Consider the following 26,468-nt stretch of genomic DNA (forward strand, 5'->3'; position numbering starts at 1 on the left):
CTACTGTCATTCGGAATCACAGATTCTACTTTTTGGAAGTATGACCAACATAAGAATTTTCACCGGAAAATGTAATCTGAACAAGTAACATTCAGTTTTGTTCTGACCAGCTAAGGGGAAAAAAAGCATTGCAGTAAATTGCGTTGATTAAATCTAATGATAGCTTATAATATCACGTCAAACCGTGCAAATTATACTTTGTTCTCAAATTGTTAATGTTAACAACATCAGCATTGCGTGACTACATTTCATACCCTTCCGATATTATCCTTGTTTTCGCATGGGCCGGTTGCAGTCTCTTTTTTTCTGTAGACACTCTGTTGCTACTTCTGTAGCAAGTCCAAAGTCTTTTGCATTTTGGAAAAGATCCGCCATTAAATTTATAAGTTTAATCATATCAAGTGCTGTGAGAAAAGGCGATCTCCACCTCCAACATCCTCACACAAGATAGCCTACTAGCCGAGACTCCTTCTTTATGTGTACAGATGTGACGTAATGATGCAAAGCCATGCTCGATTTTCCCGCGGAAATCCACCAGTACCACTGGAATTAAAAACATTATTACAAGCTTACCGTTTTAAATCGAGCTAAGACAAACTAGTTTGAACACTGGCTGGTTATGTACTTGCTCAAAAAAAAAAAAAAAGATAATTTTTAACCCAAAAAGTTACGGAATGCAGCTTTAATTGAAACAGAGAGAGAGAGAGAGAGAGAGAGAGAGAGATAATGAATTACCTGAGTCTGTGCGTGTCTCAACAGTGTTCGGCAGCAGCGTCTCTACTTCTAGCGAAACTGTAAGTTTATCTGCTCCAAGAGCCGTTATTAATCGCTAGTGAGAAATGTCATGTAGGTTTTAAGTTGCTAAACTATTTTATCGATACATTTAAAATCGTCAGGGCAGTGCTGACACTGACAACATGTTTCTGTGCGAGTGTGTCCGTGCTGCTGTATATAATGTGTGTGTGTTTAAATGGAGAGAACGGGTGAAAGAAAGTATGTGATTTTCGTACATAATAAAACTTAATTTTATGTGACAGAAAAACATGGAAATAATTTGTCGTTTTTATTCTATTTTTTACTATATTTATTTGCATGGTCAGTGTTGTTTGGGTTTTGGTTTTATTGTGTTGTAGACTGTAAGGACCTTTGAAATAACTGAAATCATTTGGCGAAATGATATGGACATGTAATGCGGTCAAGACCTGCCTGGAACTACTTTAACCTAAAACCCCACACACAATGAAAACCATTTCAAATCCAAACAATATAACGTTGTTGCCACATGACCTCACTACATTGCAATTCAATTCCACAAAAGTTTCTTTATAGTGGAAAAATGTTAGATTGTTAAAATATTCTTCACAAAAAAGAAGAAAATGTTTTTTGGGGAATCCAAAACTGGCATTCTGTGTTGGCATTGGTGAAACCCCACTTTTGTAACCTATATCTTATGAACTCATGCCTGTAACCTGTATGGACTTCAAATACTTCAAATTGTGTTTTTTTGTTGTTGTCCTTTGTTAGACTTTGGCAGCATGAATCACCATCACATTTCATATGGAAAACAGAAGCTTGGACCTTCTGCCTAACATCTTACATTTCATTGAAGAAAGAAAATAATAGGTTTGGAATGACATGAAGGGTGAGTAATTGATGACAAAAATATTTATTCCATATATGTGTGTGTGTGTGTGTGTGTGTGTGTGTGTGTGTGTGTGTGTGTGTGTGTGTGTGTGCTATGTCCTATTTCTATGACTCACAGTACAGAAAACAATTGGCGGTTTTAAGATTTCAATTTCCTTCAGAAATGTTTTTTGATTTTGTTTCATTTAGCTCTGCAAAATAAATTACACTCAATCACACTTCAAGCATGTATTTTGTAACAGTTGCTAACAAGTTTCTAAATAAGGACTACAGTTACCACAAGGATGTGAGTTGTGTGTGCTTAATGAATCAAACAACCAATACAGTATGTAGCAACAGAAGTTTCATAATTTACGTTTAATATTTGACTGTGTAATTTATGTTGTAGAACGAGACATTGAAGAAGCTCTGTTCATATGTGGCCATTTAAATTGTTATGCTTGACGTCAGTCAGGACGAGCGTCATCATTACGTGACGAATCAGAAAAATCCAAGGCTGCGGTTTCATGCTAATTTCCATCGTTTTCTATTGGCCAGCACCTTCTCTTGCACTACCTGCCTTTGTGTTTGCAAAATCCCCTTACGTTTCTAGCAGCGGCTCATCCGTGTTTACATAAGAGTCTCAGCCGTGTGAGGGACCTGGAGCTCATTGGATCAAGGTGTGTCTGTCGAGACCACTTCAGGGTGCCAGCTGTCGCCACCAAAGGTCGCAGGTCTAATTAACCTAGTAGCGGCGTCCTGACACATCTGAATCTGGATCGGAGTTCCAACAATATGTTTGGTGTCACCTTAAAGATTAGCGCCCATCCGCTTCGAAGTTCGGAGTGTGCTAATCGCCCACACCCGCCTTTGATGTCGTCCTCCTCTGAGTGTGCAAACTCTGGGTAATAATTGAAACCATCAAAGGCTCTCGCACGTAATCCCTGACTATGGCAAATCCCCTACTCTGCGTCTCACCCTCTCTCGCAGACTCTCTCTCCCCTTAAACCACAGCAAGAAAAAAATAGGGGCGTCTTAAATTAATGTGCTTAGCTTTTCCATCAAGACATGACAGATCTTTGCAAATTATCCCTTTGAATAGGTCACGGTTTCACAGTTCTTCCCAGCTCCAGTTTTTCACTCGCTCCCCTCTCCGCTTTCTTTTCCCATTCCTCTTTTCATATTTTCTGGGGTTTCATTTGTCACTTGAACATTGATTTGAGAGCACAATCCATTTTTTGTTCCTTTAAAAGCATTAATACTCTCTGGATTTGTCGGAGAGAGAGGAAGACGGCACTGTCTGCTGAACGTCTTTTGTGATTGGAAAATTTTGCATGATTAATAACCTAACGACTGAAATGTGCTTTGACAGGCACAATCCTCCTGTTTGATCTCAGCTGGCTTATACTGGGCTATGACGAAACACGTCAATCATTGTCAGTTTTTCATTATATAACTCTAATGCTCATGCGTCCAGAGCTCATCGATTTGTAAAGTCTTTGGCGTGGATTCATTTTGCAAAAGTTTTTGCTCTAAGAAGATCTTTAATGCAAATAATCTTTAGTAGAGATGTGTCTTTTATGTTAGTCCTCTGTAGGGAAAGAGGGAAAAAATGATATATTTTCTTCAGATGTGAACATCAATACATTTTCAAGATATGTTATTTAGGAGTTAGTTCACCCAGAAATGAAAATCACGCTGTCGTTACAATCCTGAGTGACTTTCTTTACATTAAACAAAAGGAGATGTTAAGGAGAATGTTCATGCTGCTCTTTTCTGTGCAATGAAAGTGAACAAGGATGGATGTTGTCAAGCTTGTAAAGAGGAAAAAAAACAGCATAAAATTAGACCACATGACTCATGCACTATAATGCAAATCTTCTGAACCATACAACTGCTTTTTGTCAAGGAACAAATTAAAATTGTATTATGCTTATATTAGCCTACCCCTTAAAAGTTAGGGGTCGATAAGATTTTAATGTTTTTGAAAAAAGTTGCTAATTAGATTTTTTTTTTAAACTGTAATATTGTTTAGTATTATTTAAATTTAAAATAACTGTTTTTATTTTAATATATCTTAATATTTAATTCATTCCTGTGATGCAAAGCTAAATTTTTACTCCAGTCTTCAGTGTCACATGATCCTTCAGTAATCAGCCTAATATGCAACCTAATAAATTGCTGCTCAAGAAACATTTCTTATTGTTATTGACAACACTTGCTTTGCTTAATATTTTTGTTGAAACAGTGCTACATTTTTTTCAGGATTCTTTGATGAATAGAAAGTTCAAAGAACAGCATTTATTTGAAATAGAAATAGTATGTAACATTATAAATGACTTTACAGTCACTTTTGATTCATTTAATGCATCCTTGCTGAATAAAAATCTTACTGACCCCAAGCTTTTGAACAGTAGTGTAAATAACATATAGTTGCAGCAGAGGGGAAGATTTTCAGTGAATTACTTAAATTTTAGTCTGTTCCTCACACAAAGCTTCAGAAAATGGCCCCAGTCCCTTTAAGCAAATCAAATTAGTATTATACCTTATTATAAAAAATAAAAAAAGTAGCAGCACAACAGCATATTCATGTTTATTGTACCACCCTCTGGTTGTATTACAAACATATGCTCAGCACTGACCTTTTGCACTAGGATTAAATATGGGTCACATTGTGAATAAACCAAGACTCAGAACTATACCAGCGGCATTGTGCTATTTCTCCACGTCACCCATGTGACTCATTTATCTCCGCATCCCTCCTACATCATGTGTCACACTGGTGAGCTTTCTGAAATTGCATTTTCCTAATCCTTCATTTTGAAAGCCATTCCCCCAAAACCTCAAGCAATTAGGATAACATCGGGCAAATTTATCATCATTTTCAGTTTGAATATCTTACTGCGAAATGTGAAATAATGATGCTGATTATTCATGAAAAGCTCATTTCAAACTGCATCTCAGTGTGTTTCGTCAGTGCTATCTATCACATCTGCTTTGAAGGTAGCCCTGATGGTCAAAATCAGAAACGCATCGTCTTAGCATATCAAATATGTTAGATTAACAGAAATGTGATTTTAGCAAGACCTATCCTGTTCAATTATTCCAAAGTCCATTCAATGTGTTTATCAACTCACTTCAAGGAATAGTCCACCTAAAAATTAAAATTCTGACAAAAAGAAAACAAAACTGTAACAAGCTTATATGCTGTTATATTTTACTGTGGAACACAAAAGGAGAATTCTCCTGAACCTTCTCACAGCTCTTTTCCATACATTGACAGTTCATAGTGACCACATCTGCTCCAAAAATGACAAAAAGCACCATAAAAGTGGTCCGTATGTGGTACATTTAAACTTCTACGAAGATGATAGGTTTCAGTCTTTTGATTTTTCCCTCAAATCTTGACTATATGAAATATTGTGTTTGCGCACATACAAATAGGCTGAAGAAGTTATTTTTGCCAAGCAGGATTGGTACTGTGACTTTTAAATAGATTATCATTTAATTCCATCTTAGACTTCAAGAAAGATATTGGTTGACTTTAGAAGACTTGGAGTATTAGAGCACGAGTTTTATGGACTACTTTTAGGATGCATAGGATAAAAACATCTGCTTAAAGGGATAGTTCCTCATTTCATACAGTTGATGGGCCCCATTGACTTCCATAGAATGAAAAAAAAAAAAAAACTATGGAAGTCAATGGGGTCCATTAACTGTCTTTCTTCAAAATATCTTCTTTTGTGTTCAGCAAAAGAAAGAAATTCATACAGGTTTGGAACAACTTGAGGGTGAGTAAATGATGACAGAATTTGTATTTTTGTGTGAACTATCCCTTTAATGTAAATGCAGGTTGAGTGGTTAGACAGTCATGCTGGTTAATTAAATGAGTCAATATATTTGTTTGTATTGCTAAACTGCCATTTACAAATGTCAATCACATGCTTAGCTACATAAGTGCATTGATTGTACATTGCAAAAAGGAAACATACAGGCACACTGTTTGATGGACACAAGGCTTTGAATGGACCTGATCAATAAATGGGTAGAGAAAGATCCAGTTCCTTTCTCCTGTCTCGCCTCACAATAGGGAATCGCAATAGTATGTCTCCCTCAATATGAAAACAGTCCACACACACAAAACGTCCTTTATCATCCTAACTCGACGACACAATGGCCCTGCTCTCCTCTCTCCACGCTGGCGACTCAATGTCAGCTCTCTTCACATCTCCCCCAAAAGCTGTTTCCAGCACCTCCCCGACATTTCCATAATCACTTCATCCGTGCGATGTGATCGGACTCGCATACAAAAAGGAAGACATTAGCCCTGATTTGAACTGCTAAAGCTTTGCCAGAGCGAAGGGGCTGTTTTGGGCAGATAAGAGGTTTTGGCAGGACAGCGACGGTGGAAAGCGGTGAAAACTCAACTCTGCTGCGCTCAAGCCCACTTATTATTATAGCTCCTGTAAGAAGGGCTGTTTTCCTTTCCTCAGACTTCATTTTATTATTCATTCCTGCATTTATTTTGTGAACGGGGCGGCACGGTTTCATTTTATTGTATTAATTCAAATCGTGCAGCTTGTGTTGAGGTGCGAGTGAAAATCAAAACAGGCTGTTTTCTGTCATCGTGTTTAGATGTGCTTTTTATGGTTGGCTCTGTTGTTTTGAATGAGTCAGGCAGTGTAGTTTCTCTATTTTAGTGTTAAATCTTTAGATCTCGAGCGTTAAACACCGAACACATGCTGCTCGCCTTGAGCACTGCAGTACATATTCTGTCAGAATATCAGACTAACACGCTGAGCTCTTATTGTTTTTTGCTAATGTTTTCAGTTCGTTGAATTTGATACATTTGTTGAGTCTTTAACTTCATGTTGTTTTTCTTGTTTTCTACATGCAAAAATGTTTTCCCCTTTCCCTTACAAGTTTCTTAAAATTTTGATATTTACATTTATTTTCACATTACTTTGGATAAATGTTTTTAACCAAGACATCGATACTAAATTTGCTTGAATACCAGGGTATATTTGGATATTCAAACTGATATGGGGCCCTATCTTGTACCCAGCGTAACTGACTTTGTACAATGACGCATGTATCATTCCTATTTTGCACCCGACGCACAGCGGACTTTTCCCTCTACAGACGCACGTCTGTAAATTAGGGAATGAACCTGCACTCCCGGGGGCGGTTCAAAGAGGAGGTGTGTTATGGCGCAAACGTTCCCTGGTGCTATTTTGCAGTTCCAGAAAACAATTCTGCCACAGACCAGGAAAAACCTAGTCTAAAGTCAGTGGCGCGTTTTCAGTGGCGCGTTCAGATGCTATTTTAAGAGCGCATGCTTGGCCATAATGTAACGTGTGCACAACGCGCATACACTTTGCTTCTCTCATCTACACACAGACGCAGCAGTTGCCATTTTTGCAAACCATACATAATTGCAAGGAAAAATATTCCACATGAGGGAAATCATTGTGGTGTCATGAAGATGTGAAAAAATAGGCATAAATCTAGCTTACACATTTACCAAAATTATTATACGCCTGTTTAACCGAAGCTTATTTGGGTGGGTTTCTCCCATCCCCATACAATGTCACTTTTCTGTCTTTTACGGCCCTGACGAGAACGTCGGTCTCCTCGGCTGTGAACCGCTCCTGGCGTGCGCCTGGCAAATCCGCCGTTATAATAGCAATCCGCCATGGAACAAGCGCGCCTGCTCTTAAAGGGAATGTGAGATGATGCTCTGATTGGTTTATTTCACTTTACGCCCAAACCACACCTATGAATAATGAAGCTACTTCAGACCAACCCATTTTAGATTTGCGTCGGGCGCAAGAGTCATTTATCCCGCCGGTATAATAGCAACAGCGCCCACAAAGTTACTTGCGTTTCGCGTTTGATACTTGCGTTTCAGATCGTTAAAATAGGGCCCATGATGTGTTTTACTCATACTTTTGTTTCTGTGGTTGAAACCTCAAACCCTAGGGTCATAAGAGTAATATCAACCATTTAGTTAACTTCAGCCATACGCCCTCTCCAAAAAGATTTCTGATGGGCTAAAAAAGGGTGGGCCACCACCTCGACAATTTTTAGCTGTTTACAGAGCATATTGTCAGAGAGAAATCACAACACCTGTTTTATTGATGTACACTACCTTTCAAAAGTTTGTGGTCAGTAAGATTTTTTCAATTTGGTAAGATGCGATTTGGTATTGCGTCAGATGAGTCTGTATTTAAGCAAGACACAGGTACATTCGGTCAAGTCAAAGTGTGTTTTAACACTCTCCCCAACTCTAGAATAAGTGGATTGAGGATTGTCATCAACAAAAGTGAGCAAAAGTGGCCACTCCAGACAGATTACCTGAGCACCATCTCGAAGACCCTCTGATCTGTGATTTCAGCAACAGCGGAGGACAGACCAAGAGCTATTTCTCCTATTTCTGTTTCTTTTCAAGCATTAATGGATTTTTCCATTGGCTCTGTCATGTTAGAAACATCTGGCTCTATTGCTGGGCAGTGAAGCATTATAGGATGCTCCTGCTGGAACCAATCATGGAGATGGACAGTGGCAGGTGTTCTCAAACACACCTCAGCATAATTGCAGTTTCCATTGTCATCGCACGACCAGAATCTGCAAAAAATTCATGCGACTAAGACAGCCCCCCCCCCCAAAACTTTTCTTTTCCTTTTGCTTTTTTTTTTTTTTTAGGAAAATCACCATCTTAATTAAAATGAGTTATGCCAGATGGGTAGCAGATTGTGGTAGGGAAATAAGCCAAGTAGGCAGTAAACACAGCTCTGTTAACAAGACAGAATATTCTCCAACTAACATACCATATCGTACCTGAAATGGGGTGTGATGGTCGTGTTTTAAGACTTCAGCTTTGGGTTAAGTGTCTGGGACAGTGTGGTTTGGTTCTAGAATAGGGGGCGGCCATGGAAGTTCCATTTTTAATTTGTCTTGTTTGAGCGTCCCTTTGCATTAAAAGAGGAGGAGGCTGTCCTGGTTGTGACATCAAAAAAACGTTTGTGGTCTTTACCTGTTTTTATTAGTAAACTGATAGATAAATTGATATAGAGATCAGGGGCCGTACTCAAAATTGTATCTTACCACTAAGAGTTACCACTACAGGTAAGAGTTTGAGACCAACTTTTACTAAGGAATAAAGATAAATCTTAAGCTAAGAGAAAGGGTGGGGTTGACCCCGTTGCTATGGATGATGTCAACATGTTTACTAACTATGCTCACAGTGATTGGCTGATGTAGTAGGGGTCTTGGTCAGTGATTTAATCATAGAAATATTGCAGAACGAGGTATCATGTTGCCATATTTAAAATGCCAAACAGGCTTATTTACTCGTTTACTCTGTTCGGCCATTTGTAAGTGGGAACTTGTGAAGAAACTGCAACAGGTAATAGGACATTATTTATTTATAAAAAAAATATTTTTATTTTTATAATGAGAGGACAGTGAGTAGACAGGAAGCAAAGTGGGAGAGAGAAAGGCGGAACAGGATCGGGAAAGGTCCACGAGCCGGCACTTGAACTCAGGTCACATGAGCTGCCCACAAGACTATCAGCGCCAACGATTATTTTTAACTTGACCTCAATCTTTTACTCTCTGGTTTTAGTGCTAAAATGCTTTGTGAAATACTCTTAGATCAAAACTGTAGGAGTCCTAAAATTAGGACTGACACGTCCATTATTTTTAAGAGTTTCTCAGCCGGGTACACACTGTGCGATTTATAATAGTCCTTTACGATTGTTGCTTGTCAGACTGTACGAACATGATCATCGCTGTAAACCATGTCACACTGTAAGATCTCAGTTAATGTCAGACTGTACGACAGTCAAGACGCGTTAAAAACGGACGCACGCAAGAAACTTCGTCTGGAGTTTTACATCATTAATCAATGACGCGTTCGGTGACGAGCTGCATTACACGCGGGATTGAAATGGTGGCTACAAAGAAATGTATAATGTTACTTTTGGTCATGGCTTGTCTTGGAAAAACTAAAACAATTTGACGTCGTCGTAGGAGAAGTCATACTGCAGGACTGTGAGTCAAATCTTCTGACACTGGCAATTAAAATTTTATCGCAAGGGTCATTAATCGGCTGTCGGTGAACATGTCAAACTAGCGATCAAAGACTTCAGATTTTAGCCTAGGATCAGATGAATCTTTTAGGATTTGCAAAATTTGTCTCAGGCGGATCGTGGCCAAAATCGCACAGTGTAAATCGGCAAATTAGGAGCTACATTTAGCCTTGAGATGTTTTGTGGATACAGGCCCAGGTCTGTAGTACATTTATTTATATAGCTTATACCGGCGACAAATTCATTGTATGCTTTTGCACATTTTTGTCTGTCTGTCTGTCTATCATTGTATATTTGTACACATTTGGATTTACATTTACATACATGCATACACACACACACACACACACACACACAGACTCATGCCATATATATATATATAATAAGACTCATGCTCATATATAATATATAAAACAGCTCTTGGTGGAACATTAAATATCCTGAAGTATTACGATTTCAAAGGAACCATGAGAAAGCACTGTCCACAGGCAATTACATATTAAACAATCTCAAAATGGTCTGCCAGATATATATATATATATATATATATATATATATATATACAAAATCCTACCTCTTTTATTTAGTTATGAGCAATATATATATATTGCTCATAACTAAATAAAACAGGTAGGATTAATGCAAGAGGAAGGTTGACATGCTGATGCACATGATTTAGACCTTTATTTATTTCTAAAATAAATAACTAAACAATATAAATGCATTCAAAATGAGATTTTTCATCCCTTTGTCCAGAGTTGAAAAATGCTTGCTTTGATTTTCTGGGACAAGACTTTCCCAAGAATGTGACCATCATTTGACATTTTTTAAGTTGTTGTAGATTTGGGAAAACACCCGATGTGTGATTCACAGGCAGACATAGACACGAACCCACATAAACACGTGCTGGGAAAGCAGACCTTTCAACCGCAGTTAAGTGGACTAGACAGTTCAGGTGTCTGGAGCTGTTAGAGGTAATCCAGGTCACGCTGTGCATTACTTGAGGCGTGCCTTTCCACATCTGATTAAAAACCTCTCCATTAGATATTCACTGCATTAGCTGTGGCTGCAGTTCTGGTGGTATGCATGCACTTTCAAATCATGCTTCTGGGATCGCTGCATTCTAATTGGCCAGCAGAACATTTCCACTGACCAATCAGAGAACTCACTTGCATTCTTTGCCTTGGAACAACACTGGCAGACCATTTTGAGATTGTTTAATATGTAATTGCCTTGCGGTGCCGTAAATTGCTTTCTCATGGTTCCTTCGAAACCGCAATACTTCAGGATATTTAATGTTCCACCAAGAGCTGTTTTATTAAAGCTGCTATCTTTTGACACCAGCAGAATGTTGTTGTTGTTGTAAACACTTTCATTTCATAAAAGCCATTTGCACTATGTAAAAAAAAGAAAGAAAAAAAAGTGTGATGAAACGTATTTGTGCACTCCCCTTGGATTCAGACTACAGCTGCTAAAAGTCTCCAGGTCACTGGGACATTTTTTTTTCCCCCTCTGTTTTTATGTACAGTGAAAAGCTTTCAGGAGTCTGTCTCATTAGTTTAGGATAAGGATGGATAACTCTCAGTGCAAATGGCCTTCTGTTTCCTCCCTTGCACCGCTTTGAAGTGCCGAGGTTGATCGTTTTATAGTCTTACTGTGTGATGTCTGTTTGAGCCGGGTAGTAAATCATGCTGAGTGAATGATCTTATTTAACATCAATAAAACATTAATCTCTAATCACTCTCCATTCATCTGATAATTAGGGCAGGCTTAAGCTTCTTTGCCAAATGGCATTATCATTACATATAGAGACCAGGCAATCATTTCATGACTGCCATCACTGTAAACGTATATGTACAATTTTGAGAAGGTGTAGAAATAATTTTGATTCAAACAAAAAGTTATTTTTATGGAAAAAGAAATAGTCATTGCTACTAAAACAAATGATAACAAAAGGTTCATCAAGTACCTAGTTTAAATAATTAGGTTAATTATTCAAATACAAAATAATAATAATTATACATGAAAAAATGATCATTTTAAAAAAGGTGCAATTACTGATGTTTGGAAATATGTGTACAAACCTGTTAAAAAGAGACCTAAAGTGCCCCCTACTGGATTAAAGTGTAACTGCTTGTTCAAATATTACAAAACATAGACGGATGGATGGATGGATGGATGGATGGATGGATGGATGGATGGATGGATCTATAATGATAGATTAAATTAATGTCTTCCAAATTTAAAGAATGCATGTATGTGTGTGTATATACAGTACCAGTCAAAAGTTTGGAAACATTACTATTTTTAATGTTTTTGAAAGAAGTCTCTTATGCTCATCAAGCCTGCAGTTAAAAAAAACAAAAAAAAAAAAAAAAAAACAGTAATATTATGAAATAATATTACAATTTAAAATAATGGTTCTCTTTTTTAATATATTTTAAAATGTAATTTATTTTTGTGATGCAAAGCTGAATTTTCATCAGCAAGTACTCCAGTCTTTGGTGTCTTATGATCCTTCAGAAATCATTCTAATATGATGATTTGATACTCAGTTATTATCAATGATGGAAACAGTTGTGCTGTTTAATATATTTTTTTGGAATACTTTTTTCAGGATTCATTGATGAGTAAAACGTTAACAGCATTTATTCATAAAAACAGCATTTATTCAAAATAAAAACATTTCTAACAATATAAATCGTTACCATCACCTTTTATCAATTTAACGCATCCTTGTTGAATTAAAGTACTAATTTATTTAAAAAAAAATAGTTATTGTTCCCAAACTTTTGAACGGTAGTGTATATTGTTACAAAAGATTTCTATTCTAAATAAATACAGTTCTTTTTAACTTTTTATTCATCAAATAATCCTGAAAAAAGTATCTCAGGTTATAAAAAAAATATTAAGCAGCACAACTGTTTCCAACATTGATCATAAATCAGCATATTAGAATGATTTCTGAAGGATCATAAGACACCAAAGACTGGAGTACTTGCTGATGAAAATTCAGCTTTGCATCACAAAAATAAATTACATTTTAAAGTATATTAAAAAAGAGAACCATTATTTTAAATTGTAATAATATTTCATAATATTACTGTGTTTTTTTTGTTTTTGTTTTTTTTAACTGCAGGCTTGATGAGCATAAGAGACTTCTTTCAAAAACATTAAAAATAGTAATGTTTCCAAACTTTTGACTGGTACTGTATACACACTTCTACTTCCGCATAATAAGCTAAAATATTCACATTTCCTACCCCTTATTCAGAAGACCTATTGCATTTGGTGCAAAAGTTTGATATTATATTTATATTTCTTTAATTGCTTTTGGTATTCTATAATGATGAATGATGAAAAGCATGATTCAAAGGGTGTGTAGCCAAAGGTTTGCTCTGAGCAGCAAATTCATTTAATTGATCAAATGACTTTTGCTTGGATCCTTTGATTTTACCTGCCATTCTTGTAATTCTGTTTGAACTTGAATTAACTCTTTGCAAAACAACTTGACTTGCAGAAAATGTTCCCAGTTTCCATAGCAGGAATAACCTCTGATTTGCTTTCTTAAAGATAAGATCCACATTATCAGAAAAATTCAATTTACAGTCAATCATAGTTCCCAAATAGTTAAGTCTTCACAATTTCAACAGGTTGATCACATAACATTATTTTAGTTAGGGGCTCTGGGTAATTTAATTATTTTGTCTCACTGATAAAGAACTCGCTTCACACCATTTTTCTAGTTTTAACACCTGCTCTTCATACTCAGAATTTACACAGTCTTTTTGCAACAAGTGCCATGTCATCTGCATATTTGTATCATTTATCTTCATTCTTATTTCACTTGTATAAACAGAGAACAACAGAAGTGACAGAACACATCCTTGAGGTGCCCAGTATTTAAAAACACAATATATACATTGAATGAATTGAATTTAATTACATTTAATTGGAATACGAAATGAAGAATGAATAACTTAAACTTCGATATGTTCCTCACAGAAAGCTATGGGACAAAGTGACTTGGCTCAGACTGATTTTTTCCATAGATTTCCCCCTTCGAACGTCGTATTTGTTGTTTTGTCCATTTATTTATTTGTTGTGTCCAAAATCACAATCATCCCACTGATATTCAGATCATGAGCTCATGTAGCTTGCCCCATTTGAGTTATTTATTTTTCTTAAACATAATTGATTGAATTATCAGTTTGGGGCAGATTTCATTATGTTGATTTCAGCTGGTCCGTGCACAAGCTCTTTCCATGAATTAGAGGGGGCAGCGTTTCTGTCTGATCAGCGTATTATTACAGTCAGTGGTGGAGATACTCTGTTGTTCTTCTTAATTTATGGGGCTGTGATAAGATTGCTTACAAAGGGAATGGCAATTGATGGCGAGCATTCAAAATTTAAATCTTTTCTTTTGGCTCTGTCCTTTTCTCTGTATATCATCCCTGTGTCAGATTCACAACACAACACTCGGTTTGTTTATTCCATGGTGTATTGAGAGCAGAGATACAAGAGATACAATATTTACTTCATTTATCCACTGTAATATCCAATTCTGTGCCATATTTGTTCTTGTAACGCACTGATACAGCTTCAAGTGACAGTCCTTACAGCTGACAGACAGTACTACATGGCTAAATGTTGCGTTCTGTCAAATGCATGCATGCTGTTATGCGTCAAATACAAGTAGACGGGGAGTAGAACACTTATGAAAACACGAGTTGTGATGGAGCTGTTCTCCACTGAGGGTGTTTTACAGTAGCAGCCCACTGAAGTGTAGCAGCTCTGACAGAAGGCTCACTGACAGCGGCACAGGTGTGTTTCTGAGTCTCTGGCTGAATCCCAAATCACGAAATTCCAATCCCTTTTGTTAGTCCACAAATACAGTTCACTTGAAGGAGTGAATGAAAACGAGTGAGCGAATTCGGACAGCCGTTGGTTGAGCGAACATCGGATGTACACTCGTTATTGCGGTGCATTGTCGGATGGAATGACTGGTTTGGTTTACATGGTTGTGGTTTCGACACCACTACAAATGGCCTTATCGCCTTAAATAGTGCACTATTTGAGGGTATAGGCGGCGATTTCGGATTCAGTCTATGTCAGTCCTGACAAACACAGTGACCACTGCGGTCAGACACAAAAGTCAAAATGATGTCATGTTTGTGTTTTTCCAAACCTGTGATTTTTCTCTCACAAAAGAAGAGGTTTAGCAAAGTGCTCTTTTCTCTTATGAAACAAGCAAGAGGGATTGTCAATCAGTGGTTTTTTGTCTCATTGATATGAAATTATACTTTTTTGTTAATATTTTGAATTAGATTTTTTTTTCACTTCAATTTGTGCTTTGCCATTTTTAATCGTTTTTTTTCTTTTTAAAACGTGTAGTTTCTATTCATTTTTATTTATTTATTTTAGTTTATTCTGTTTTAATATAAACAAGGCAACTGGTTGGCTGGAAAAAAAAAAAGTTAATTTTTAAGATAACATTTATTTTTCTTTTCAAGGAATGATTTTTCTTGTCAATCTCCCATAATAAAAAGTCTGGCCTTCTTAAAATCTGGCCCTCTCAACATTCATTCTCATTTGCATATAATTGAATATGCACATGAAGACACAAGTTTTTTGTCAATGAGGCTGAACACTATTGATTCTCACATGTCCCATAACCAAATGATGCCATATTTGAATTTGTATTTCTTTTATGTTTTGTTTTTTAATTTGTTTGTTTTTTAGTTTTCGATGTTCACAGAACCTGTTAATTTCTTCTTTCATTGTTCACACTGCTCTTTGTTATACCTTCTCCTTTTGTCTTGGAAAGAAACCAAGTCATAGAGGTTTGGAACAATATGAGGTTGAGTAAATGACACAGTTTTCATATTTGATGATTTTTTTTTTTTTTTACAGAGCCTCGGTTTACTGCCAGTGGATTGTCAGATGGTCCCTAAACAGAAAAAGTTAAATGAAATAATTCAATGACTCACAGGGAAAATAATATAAAGCATATTTTAGAATCAAATTCAAATTGAGTTTATCAGAAATTATGAGATTAAACAGAGATTAAACATTTCAGTCTATTGACATTCATGTCAACATTGTGTAAAATTTTAGCAATTTCTTTAATCAAAATGGAATGTAAACCACTGACTCATAAACTGTTTTCAGCTACAGTATGTTTTGTTTGTACTTTTGGTCTAATGATTATGCAAGTTTATTCGTGTCATCCAATCTGATTGACCAAGCAGTGGAGGACAAATATATTCAAACTGTTCAACTGTAGTCAGAAATGTTGTTTACTCTGTTATTGTCTTGTGAATCGTTGTATAAAAGCAATATCATATTGGTGCTGTTATATCATGTGCAGGTAATTACATCCATGTGACGTCTCCTCACCTGTACTTGTGGAGTGATTCCCTTCATCGTCTTCCCCGGAGTGGGTTTTCTTCGTTAAATGACGCACGATGTTAGTGGCATTAAAGGCTCTCTGGAACACAAGACACCAGCGATAATGCTGCAGAATCCAGTGATATAAAATATCTTTAAATGGCAAACGGTGAACATACACTACACATAAGAGCAGAAGAGTCTGTTTAATGTTAAGGGGCATTTACTGCACTAAAACTAAAAGCTTAATAGTTACAGCAATTACAGCATTTGGCCTTTTAAAGGTACAAGCCATAATTGCATGGCAGGGCAGACTTTCAGAAGTCGAGCAACAAAGACTGGCGTCAAATAATAACAAAGCCTCCATATGCTGCTAAAGTAACTCTAGCCATACATTTACCAATGCAAAGTGTTGTTTCAGCCACAGTTCACCTGACACAGGTCATGTAGAGCTTTTCACACATCACACATGCTCTTGGGAGTAGGGAGTAGTATTATAGAAGGCAACTGGAAGTTGAAGTACATAGCTTAGACCCATTGTGGTAATTAACACATTTGACAGTATTAATTAATGTTATTAAGGAATTAATTCATTATAACACATTTAATTCATAACAATTAATATATTACTTAATATATTAATCATATAGACTCTTTATTAGTTGCTGATGCAGTAATCATTAATTAATAGTCTTCATGAGTCATATATTAACGTGATTATATGTGCATTATTTATGCACCCGTATTGTAACGTGTTACAGAAGAACTCAACCCAGTCAACCAATCAGATGAGAACTGGTGATTTCAATTATTTTTGTGTACAATATGCACCAGACGTTCTGATTATGTTTTCTTCCCTGTTGTGACGTATAGTCAAATGGCTTATCGAACAAATGTAGTGTGGGACTTGATTTTGTCCATCAGGAATTGATTGGATGGTTGTTGTTTGCTATTGTTCTGACAGGTTGTTCCACCTTCACGGCAGTAAACGCATCTTTAGAGAATAGAAGAGGTGTCGGCTGCGTCCGAAAACTTGCTGACTTGTTGCCTCGCTGAATGACTTTGTTGGCAGCGTTTGTGCACGAAGGTACCACACAAAACTGATTCCTGATAGACTTCTGTGGAAGAGTAATGGTTTAATAATCTACAGCAAAACAGTGAGCTTTGGTGAGAACTAAGAAAATATTTAATTAAATAATAATAAAAAATAATAATAATTTCTTACTAGAAATTACATCAGAAGTGGATAACGTTGGTCAAAAACGTACATTTACACACAAACTGACCACCAACTGCAACTTTCAGACAACATCTTTATTTTTTAGCTCAACTGTCACAGAATGAAAAGCACCGGATAGTGGGATATCAAAGGCAGCGAAGGACACATCTATGCTGCCTTCAAAAATCGATCAGATGAAGGTATCTCATGAGACAGGAAGTGAAGCTAGCATTGGTGCCTTGATGCATCTTCTGAAGGCAGCATTTTTAAGCTTTCAGATGCAGCCGTCATTGCACGAGGGAGGGGGAAGTCATTTTAAATGAAGATTATGAGGGAACATGAATTTTAAAAAATGTGCATGGATAAATCATTTATTATAAATACTGCAATATTCCATAAAAAAAACAAGAATTGTCAACTTTGATTTTATGATGATTTTATAGTTGACAGGTTTGTTTCATCACTCTTACCTTCCAGTGACTCTTGGCAAAGTTTTTCTGAATCTGTTCTGACACTGAGCCATGGATGTTCTTGTCCAGAGCTGCATCTCCTGATATCCTGCCACGACAAAACTATATTCATTCAAAATGAAACATGTACACTATCGTTCAAAAGTTTGGGGTCAGTTGTTTTTTGTTTTATTAATATTAATTAATATTAATATTTGTATTCAGCAAGTATGCATTAAATTGATCAAATGTGACAGTAAAGACATTTATAATGTTACAAAGGATTGAAATTTAAAATAAATTATGTTCTTTTGAACTTTCTGTTCATCCAAGAATTCTGAATAAAGGTTTACATAATATTTAGCAGCACAACTGTTTCAATGTTGCTAATAATAGGAAATATTTCTTGAGCAGCAAATCAGCATATTAAAATGATTTCTGAAGGATCATGTGACACTGAAGACGGGAGTAATGATGCTGACAATTCAGCTTTGCATCACAGGAATAAATTAGATTTTAAAATACAAATAAATAAATCCAGCCTTTGTGGGCGTAAGAGAATTCTTTTTAAAAAAAAATGTATATATATATATATATATTACTGACCCCAAACTTTTGAATGGTAGTGTTCACTAGAACACATACAACTTATATTTAATGCAACTTATAGCATAGCATCTAAGTTTCCATGGGAGAAGAAATCTGAAATGAGATCTCTCTTTTGTTCTGTCTCAAAAATGATCTGTCTCAATTGTTTCTTCTAGACTACAGAATTAAAATTAAAAGCAGAGCAAATGGGGACTGTAAAAGGGATAGTTCACCAAAAAATTTTTATTTTGTCATCATTTACTCACCCTCAAGTTGTTCCAAACCTGAATGAGACACAAAAGAAGATATTTTGAAGAATGTTGGTAATCAAACAGTTGATGGAACTCAATGACTTCCATAGTATTTTTTTTCCTACTATGGAAGTCAATGGCTACCATCAACTGTCTGGTTACCAACATTCTTCAAAATATCTTCTTTTGTGTCTCATACAGGTTTGGAACAACTTGAGGGTGAGTAAATGATGACAACGTTTTCATTTTTGGGTGAACTATCCCTTTAAGTCTGTAGTTTCTTAGATTTTTCTTTTGAGAAGAAGTATGTGTCTCCTCAAGAGCTCAGAAGAGATCTCAACACTGATCTCCAACTGTGCTCAGTTTGTAAAATATGAAAACCAAGTCAGAGATCTCAACAAAAATTAAAAAATGTCTCACTGAATATTTCTGAGACCATATTGATCTGAGATGATTTTATAGCTCTAGTTTTACTGTATGGCAACAGTTGTCTCGTTTTTGTCTATTTTTAGGCCTCCTAAGGAACATTAGAAACATCTCAGACAAAGATGATGGCCAGAGAATTAAGCATAATCGGAAACTCAAAGGACTCTTTTTAGCCAAGATCTGAGCAACTAAAATTTTCTTCTGGGTAACTATAATGTATGTTATACAAGTACCTCAATAATCCAGTGCCATTTCTCTGAAAGCATTCCTCTCTGTTCCATTTCATTTCCGCAATGAAAATCATAATTGTTTTGTGCTTCTTAAAGATCTTATACAGTCTTAGTGATCTGCAGGTTAAGAGACATCTGTTTATCCTACATTTCATAATCATCTTCCTGTTTGCGCACTCCCTCCCACAGATGTGACCCAACTCTTTATCTGCTCTTCAAGGACAGTCTCTCTTTTCACTGCTGATCAACCCGTCCGCCTCTTTCCTGCTATTTATGGACTCACCAAGGATGCTGCAAGGCCTGGTCACAATTGAACCTCTTCACTGGATTCTTCTGCAGTAAGTGAACTATGAAGTCTTTCGCTGAAGCATTAGTAGGCAGGAAGAGGCAGAGAACACAAGAAGATCAATACCGGTTAATGTGGCCAGCATTTGGCGTGTTTAGGGCTGCATTATAAAACATTCTGCATTAATGGGAGAAGTTTTCAAAACCGTTTGTGAAAGCTTTAATGCTCCAATTCTGTTTCATCCCATAAAATTATTTATATTGAACTTGAACAATTTATATTGAACAAGTTTTGATTTCTATTCCTTTAAGACATTTAAGAATGTATATGTATTATGTAACTGTATAATATATGCATAATGCAAATGCATTATGTAACAAAATATCAAACCAAGAGGCATGTACTTTAAATAAAAAGATGTGCTTTTCAAGTACATCATTTCACAAAAATAATTTTTTTATATAGGTTTTAAATCATAAAGCTAAAAAATATATATTTTAGGGGCACATTTTAGACATTCATAACCTTTTCTCCTCAGTCCAAATTTCACTACATTTTTGTACGAAAAAAATAAATAGCATTAGTTTTTACACATTTCATAACTGTAGCATTAAATTATGAGAAATGTAAATAAGAAATCTCAGATATAAATATGGCATTATGCGTTATTAAAAAAAAACAATACATTGGTCTGACGTATTTTCACCTAAAAATACTTTTGGCACAGACCAAGAAAATATAAAACAGATTTGTCCAGTATACGGGCGTTTGGACTGAGGAGGCCATGAATGTGATTTGGTCATTTATTCTGTACAGTACATTCATAAAGGTTATTTATTGGCATTGATGATTCCATAAAGAATCTTTAACATCCATGGAATCATTGCATTACACACAAGTTTCTTTAAAGTGGAAAAAGGTTCTTCGTATTATTAAATGTTCACTAAAATGAGAACCAACAATGGTTCTTCTATGGCATCTCTGTGAAAACCCCCTTTTGGAAACTTTATTTTTAAGATTGTATGAGAGATTAGGAATTGTCATGGTCATACCGGAGTAAGAGATGTCATCCCAGTATGGTGAATCAAATTCATATTCAGCTTTTATGATCAGCTTGTAGAGTTGTGTGTCGTTGTCATCGTAGAACGGAGGATAGCCACAGAGTCTGCCAGAAAATGAAGAACTGCTGATACAGACTCTCAGTTCTGTACTGTGCTGTTTATCATACACAGTTTATACATGTAGAGTGAACAATATTAATCCATCACTCACAGAATGAACGTAATCACCCCAATGGCCCAGAGATCCACCTCTTTACCGTACGTTTTCTGCTGTAGAAGTTCAGGAGCTATACATATAGTGAACATCAGAAGTCATATGTTACAGTCAGTAGCAAAGACTACACTTTCAAAACTTCAGTGGTTTTTCTCAGCACTTTAGTTTCAGAAAGACAACATCTTTGGCTATATGGGGTTCTTTAGTTCATTCTTTGGAAATTAAAGAAAGTTCCTGGTGTCACATTAGTGCATTTGGTTTTGGGGGTTTTTTTGTGCATATTATTATTTGCTGCCAGACCAGACTTGATTCTGTATGCTACTGCACAATATATTAGTTCATAATCATGATCATAAACTGTCTCTCTTACCAACATAGGCAGGTGTCCCACAGGCCGTGGAAAGAGTCCCCTGCTCTTCCATTTTAGACAGACCAAAGTCACTGATGACAATTTTGGAGTCTTCTAATGGAGTCTCATACAATAAATTCTCAGGCTAATGGAGAGAGAACTTATTATGATTGTAATATCCACTCAGCTTCATGCAAAGCACACACAGTGAAAGGCTGGAATTAAAACTATATCCAACATAGTTGAGTGCTTTGAAACTAAAACGGTTAAAAACAGAGACTAAAGTGTTATATTTTGTTCTCAGGTACCTTTAGGTCTCGATGAACAACACCCAGCTGGTGTAGATACTTCACCGCCTGCAGAACCTGAGATATGACCCGACTGGCATCTTTCTCTGTGTAACTGCCTCTCTCCAGAATCCGGTCCAGTAGTTCTCCTCCTGTCAACCTGCATGAGACACTGACATCAGCACTGACCTCATTACATCTATCTATCTATCTATCTATCTATCTATCTATCTATCTATCTATCTATCTATCTATCTATCTATCTATCTATCTGTCGGTTGTTTGGTCTATCTATCTATCGGTCTGTCTCTGTCATTCGGTTTATTGTTTGATCTATCTATGTCTATCTATCTATCTATCTATCTATCTATCTATCTATCTATCTATCTGTCGATTGTTTGGTCTATCTATCTATCGGTCTGTCTCTGTCATTCGGTTTATTGTTTGATCTATCTATCTATCTATCTATCTATCTATCTATCTATCTATCTATCTATCTATTAGGGGTGTGACGAGACGCTTACTCCACGAGACGAGACGAGACACGAGATTGGGTTCACGAGAACGAGACAAGACGAGATTTTTACACAATTTTTAAGAAATCCTCAATGATGAAATATATGAATGGAAAATAGTCTTTTATTCAACTGAAAATCACAAAATGCAAAACAATTTATGTGCATTTTGAAATCAACTTGTAATGAATGTTATTTTACTTCTATTTTAATGAATTCTATGCAGTAAAGGACATGCAAACACTGCAAAATGTTTTGCTATAAACTCTACTTCTCCCTGTACGATTTCACATGATAAATCTAACTCCTTTCCACAAATCGAACATAAAAAAATAAAACAGTATAAATAAAATAAATATAAATAACTGAAATAACACTTTAAATGCAAACAGTAAGTGTGTATCCATAATCAAAGTACTGCTCTCTCAAAACTACAAGTTCAAGCAGAAACAATTTTTTTCTTCAAGCATGAAAAAGAGATAAATTAACTAAGATAAGCCTAAGATATGGTCATGTTCTTTTTCAAGAATATAAGCATGTCGACGATTTCTGGCAGCAGTTGAGACCTTTGGGCAGTAACTAGGGCTGCACGATATGAGGAAAAGCTGCGATGTGCGATAACATTGTTTAATATTGCGATGTCGATATGACTTGTGATATGTGAATGTTAGCTATACTGTTCCCATGTCTTAGTGCTTTAATAGGTTCTTTGCGTGATAGGTCAAATGTTTATTACCTGCCTGGTTCAGATTACACTATTTTAGCGCGATTTTGGCACGATCCGTTTCGTGGAGACTCGTAAAGGACAACGGGCGTCGGGACGCAAGATTCGATCGTTTCATTTCGTATAGTGTGTCATAGTGGGCGACAACGCGTCTGTGATGCTTCACGACATCACGACAGAAAGACTAGCATGTTTAATTTTAACGGTCCTCCACGACGGGTTGAGTGTGAGCGAGAGTGAGTGAGAGTGCGGTTACAGTGAGTGTGCGTGTGTGTGTGTGTGCGCGCGAGTGAGTGAGTGAGCGAGGGACAGTGAGTGTGTGTGTGTGCGGAGTGTGTGTGTGATTGGCCCGGCACACAAATGATTTAAAAGTGGCAGGGGCATCTTCAATACAAATTTCACCCTCACGCTCCATCACGCTGACATCACAACAACTCATGAGACAAAGTTTTTTTTTTTTTTTTTAACTCACGAGACAAAGTTTCACCTCGACGAGAAATCTCGTCGCGTTTTAATCTCGCGAGATCTCGTAACACGAGATCTCGTCACACCCCTACTATCTATCTATCATTTGGTCTGTCTAATCCTATAAAACACAAAACTTTAAACTAAATTAATTCTTAACTACAATATTTTCATTTTTCACACTTTGGTCCACTCACAGTGTCATTACCAAATACAGTTTCGAAGGAGTTTCGAAGGTTTCCTCCAAAGACACAATATTTTCATGATTTATCCTGCAAAGAAATCACAGGGACATAAAAGAAAAATGCATTTTTTACCAAATCAGAAAAGACTTGTAAAATGCAGCTGTGTTTTAATAATATCCACGATAATGTAAACAACCCTTCACAAAGTCAAACAATTAAATCAATCCAGAGCATTTTGTAAAGTCACTGACCTGCGTAAAACTGCAATCTCATTCTCCAGCATGGATTCTTTCCCCTTTAGCGCTCTCTTGCGGATGCACTTGACAGCCACAAGCTTCTGGGTGCATCTGTGCTGAGCCACTCGAACCTCAGAGAACGAGCCCCTGGGACATTATACATTTACAACAGTTATAATCACTTTTGTTCTCAATTAATGGTTAATGGTGGGTTTGAGTGCCACGAGCACATTGTGAAGTCTCCTGAGTCTTAATATTTTCTGCTTCTAGTCGACAAGTCTTTAAATGTGTTTGGTAAACTAAAATGTGAAAAGTTATTACGTGTTCAGAATACTCTTAAATATTGAATATATTAGTCCGTAAGGAAGGAAAACTCACTCTCCCAGTTTCTCTTTCAGCTGATAGACAGCATTGATGTCATCTTTTTTCCGAAGATCTCTCAATAGAGGCATGGTAATGCAGGGTAGGTGTGAGCTGCATATTATATACATAAACACACACAACACTAATATGTACATGCAAATTTTAACTGCAAATCATCAGCACATTCATTTTTAAGCCTGAAGCAACACATTTTGCATGCACTCTACAGCAACAAGCACTAAAGAATATGCTTTTCATTACATGCAAAAGCCAAATTCTGATTCCTTTTCAATGACTAGCAATGAGATTTGACAGATTTTCTTTTCTGTCACACAAGCTCTGCTGGGAAAACAGTTTTGAACGCACTCCTTGGTGTTTGATTTCCTTGGCATAAAAAGACGCTATTAACACAACTTCTTATTTTCTACCAAAAACACCTCACTTTTGACATGCAGATAACCAGTGCAATTCAGTTCAGTTGCTCCTGATCTACAAATAAAGGAATGTTTTTCATTGAAAGTAGATCAATAATCAGTGATATTCTCCCCAAAAAATACCCTTTAGAAAAGAGATCTAAGCAAAAGCTCAATTACCTGCTGATTGCTGCTGTGAAAATCTGGAATGCAACAGTTTCTGTTCACGTCACCAAACTCCCAACAGCCTCTCTGCTCTTTAATCGAAAATCACATTCATTTTACACTGATGACCTTGAACGCCCACATGCTTTATAGAAGAGAAGTTGACGTTGAAAAGAGATTGACAAAAGAAGAGTAGGCACAGAAAGCAGAGAGAGAAAGTGACGGGGGAAAAAAAGATCAAGAGAGAAAAAAAAGGAAAAAAAAAGTCATGGAGATAGAGGGGTGGGTTGGTCAAACTCCAACAGGCCCCTTAAGAAAGGTTCAGACTTCCTCAAATGCAATGCTTTAATGTACGATAAGGACAGATAAACATTGTCTCCAGGATATATCTGACCAGCTGCACATTAATGTGCTCAGCTGCACATTAAATAAGCATTCTTCATCATTACAGTCAGGCTTTGCTGAACTGAAAGCGCTACAGTTTTGTTTTAAAATGCCTTAAGATCGCCAGAAGCCACTGTCTCTGTTTACGTTATTGAGTCTGTTTTCAGTAATGCTCCCACAGATCCAGAGCTCTCGCAGCTCTCCTTGTATGGGCACAGGGGTTTTCCACTCGAGTATTATCATTCCACCCATCTGTGAACACTGTACACACACTCACTCATAAACCCTGAATGACGGTTACTTTCTCACCTGCTGTGTGCTTTGGACTTAATATACGCTTTCTAACAAGGTATCAAATGTAAATAGGTGAAATGTGACTTGACATTAGTCACTGAGACATCATGCCAGGCTTTTTTTCAAACAACAAATGATGTGCAAAAAGAATATGGCATGCATTATTAGGCAGAATATTAATAAAATCTGATTTGATAAATAATTACAGTGATGAATTGTAGAATTTTACCTTTTAAGATTTTTTTAAGCTACAAACCATTGTAAAATTCTTGGCATCTCTTGTTGATGAACGATGCAACAAAGTAATTGTATTTGTCATATTCCACTACCACATACCATATGTTGAAATGGAGAATGACCACTAGAGGGAAGCCTTGATTAACTTTAATTCCATAATAAAGGGCCCCTACATTATTAGAGAAAACTGTTGTTATCTACAGATAATAATAAATGTCAATTATATATATACACACACACAAAATGTCAGGGTTCATGATCAGTTTATTTTTCTATTTTTTTGATTATGCAGAAAAAATATATATATATGACTGCATTTGGTGCAAGAAACCAGAAAAAAAATTGCCCTAAATCCTCTTTCAATGTTAGTCCAGCAGGGGCCGGTTGCATAAACCGCTAAGACTAGTCTTACAAGTTAGACATACATTTTTTTTTCTTTAATACTGTTCATAACTTTTTTTAATCCGTTACATAAAAACATAGATTGGCCTAATTTGATACTGAAAAGTAAGACTGACTGCCCCTCGTCTAACTCGTAGTGGGTCAAATTAGATCTTAAAGGGATAGTTCTCCCAAAAATTAAAATTACCCCATGATTTACTATCCCTCAAGTCATCCTAGGTGTATATGACATTCTTCTTTCAGACGAATACAATCTGAGTTGTATTAAAAAATGTCCTGGCTCTTCCAAGCTTTATAATGGCAGTGAATGGCAGTTTCTGTTTCGAAGCCCATAAAAGTGCATCCATCCGTGATAAAAGTAATCCACACGGCTCCAGGGGGGTTATTAAAGGCCTTCTGAAGCGAAGCCATGTGTTTGTGTAAGAAAAATATCAATATTTAAAACTTTATAAAGTAAAATAACTAGCTTCCGGCCAAACAAACATACGGATTCCACTTAAGTCTAAAGCGCAACTCATGCAAGTAATATGACGTACTGCTGATATTTACGCTACGCCATGACACACTATGTACTTCCGACGCCACAAGTTGCATAAGTTGCGCTTTGGGCGTAAGTAGA

General features: G+C 36.4%; 1 protein-coding gene across 2 annotated transcripts; it reads right to left on the bottom strand.

The window, feature by feature from the left end:
* Positions 1-14,183: 14,183 nt before the first annotated feature.
* Positions 14,184-24,777, bottom strand: pnck (pregnancy up-regulated nonubiquitous CaM kinase). 2 transcript variants are annotated; one of them, XM_084086783.1, is made up of 12 exons: positions 24,548-24,777; positions 23,970-24,065; positions 23,607-23,738; positions 23,368-23,442; positions 21,488-21,626; positions 21,201-21,324; positions 20,828-20,903; positions 20,608-20,720; positions 19,553-19,631; positions 17,796-17,883; positions 16,116-16,206; positions 14,184-15,666 (listed from the first exon to the last, which is right to left on the bottom strand). In XM_084086783.1, the coding sequence occupies exons 2-12, from the start codon at positions 24,041-24,043 to the stop codon at positions 15,656-15,658; spliced, it is 1,002 nt and encodes a 333-aa protein (XP_083942909.1). In that variant the 5' UTR covers positions 24,044-24,065; positions 24,548-24,777; the 3' UTR covers positions 14,184-15,655. The 2 variants fall into 2 exon arrangements, with proteins under 2 accessions (XP_083942909.1, XP_083942910.1); XM_084086784.1 differs by lacking the exons at positions 14,184-15,666; positions 16,116-16,206 and adding an exon at positions 17,390-17,596.
* Positions 24,778-26,468: the final 1,691 nt, after the last annotated feature.

Source organism: Abramis brama (assembly GCF_963993115.1).
Source record: "Abramis brama genome assembly, chromosome: 16".
Lineage (NCBI taxonomy): Eukaryota > Metazoa > Chordata > Actinopteri > Cypriniformes > Leuciscidae > Abramis > Abramis brama.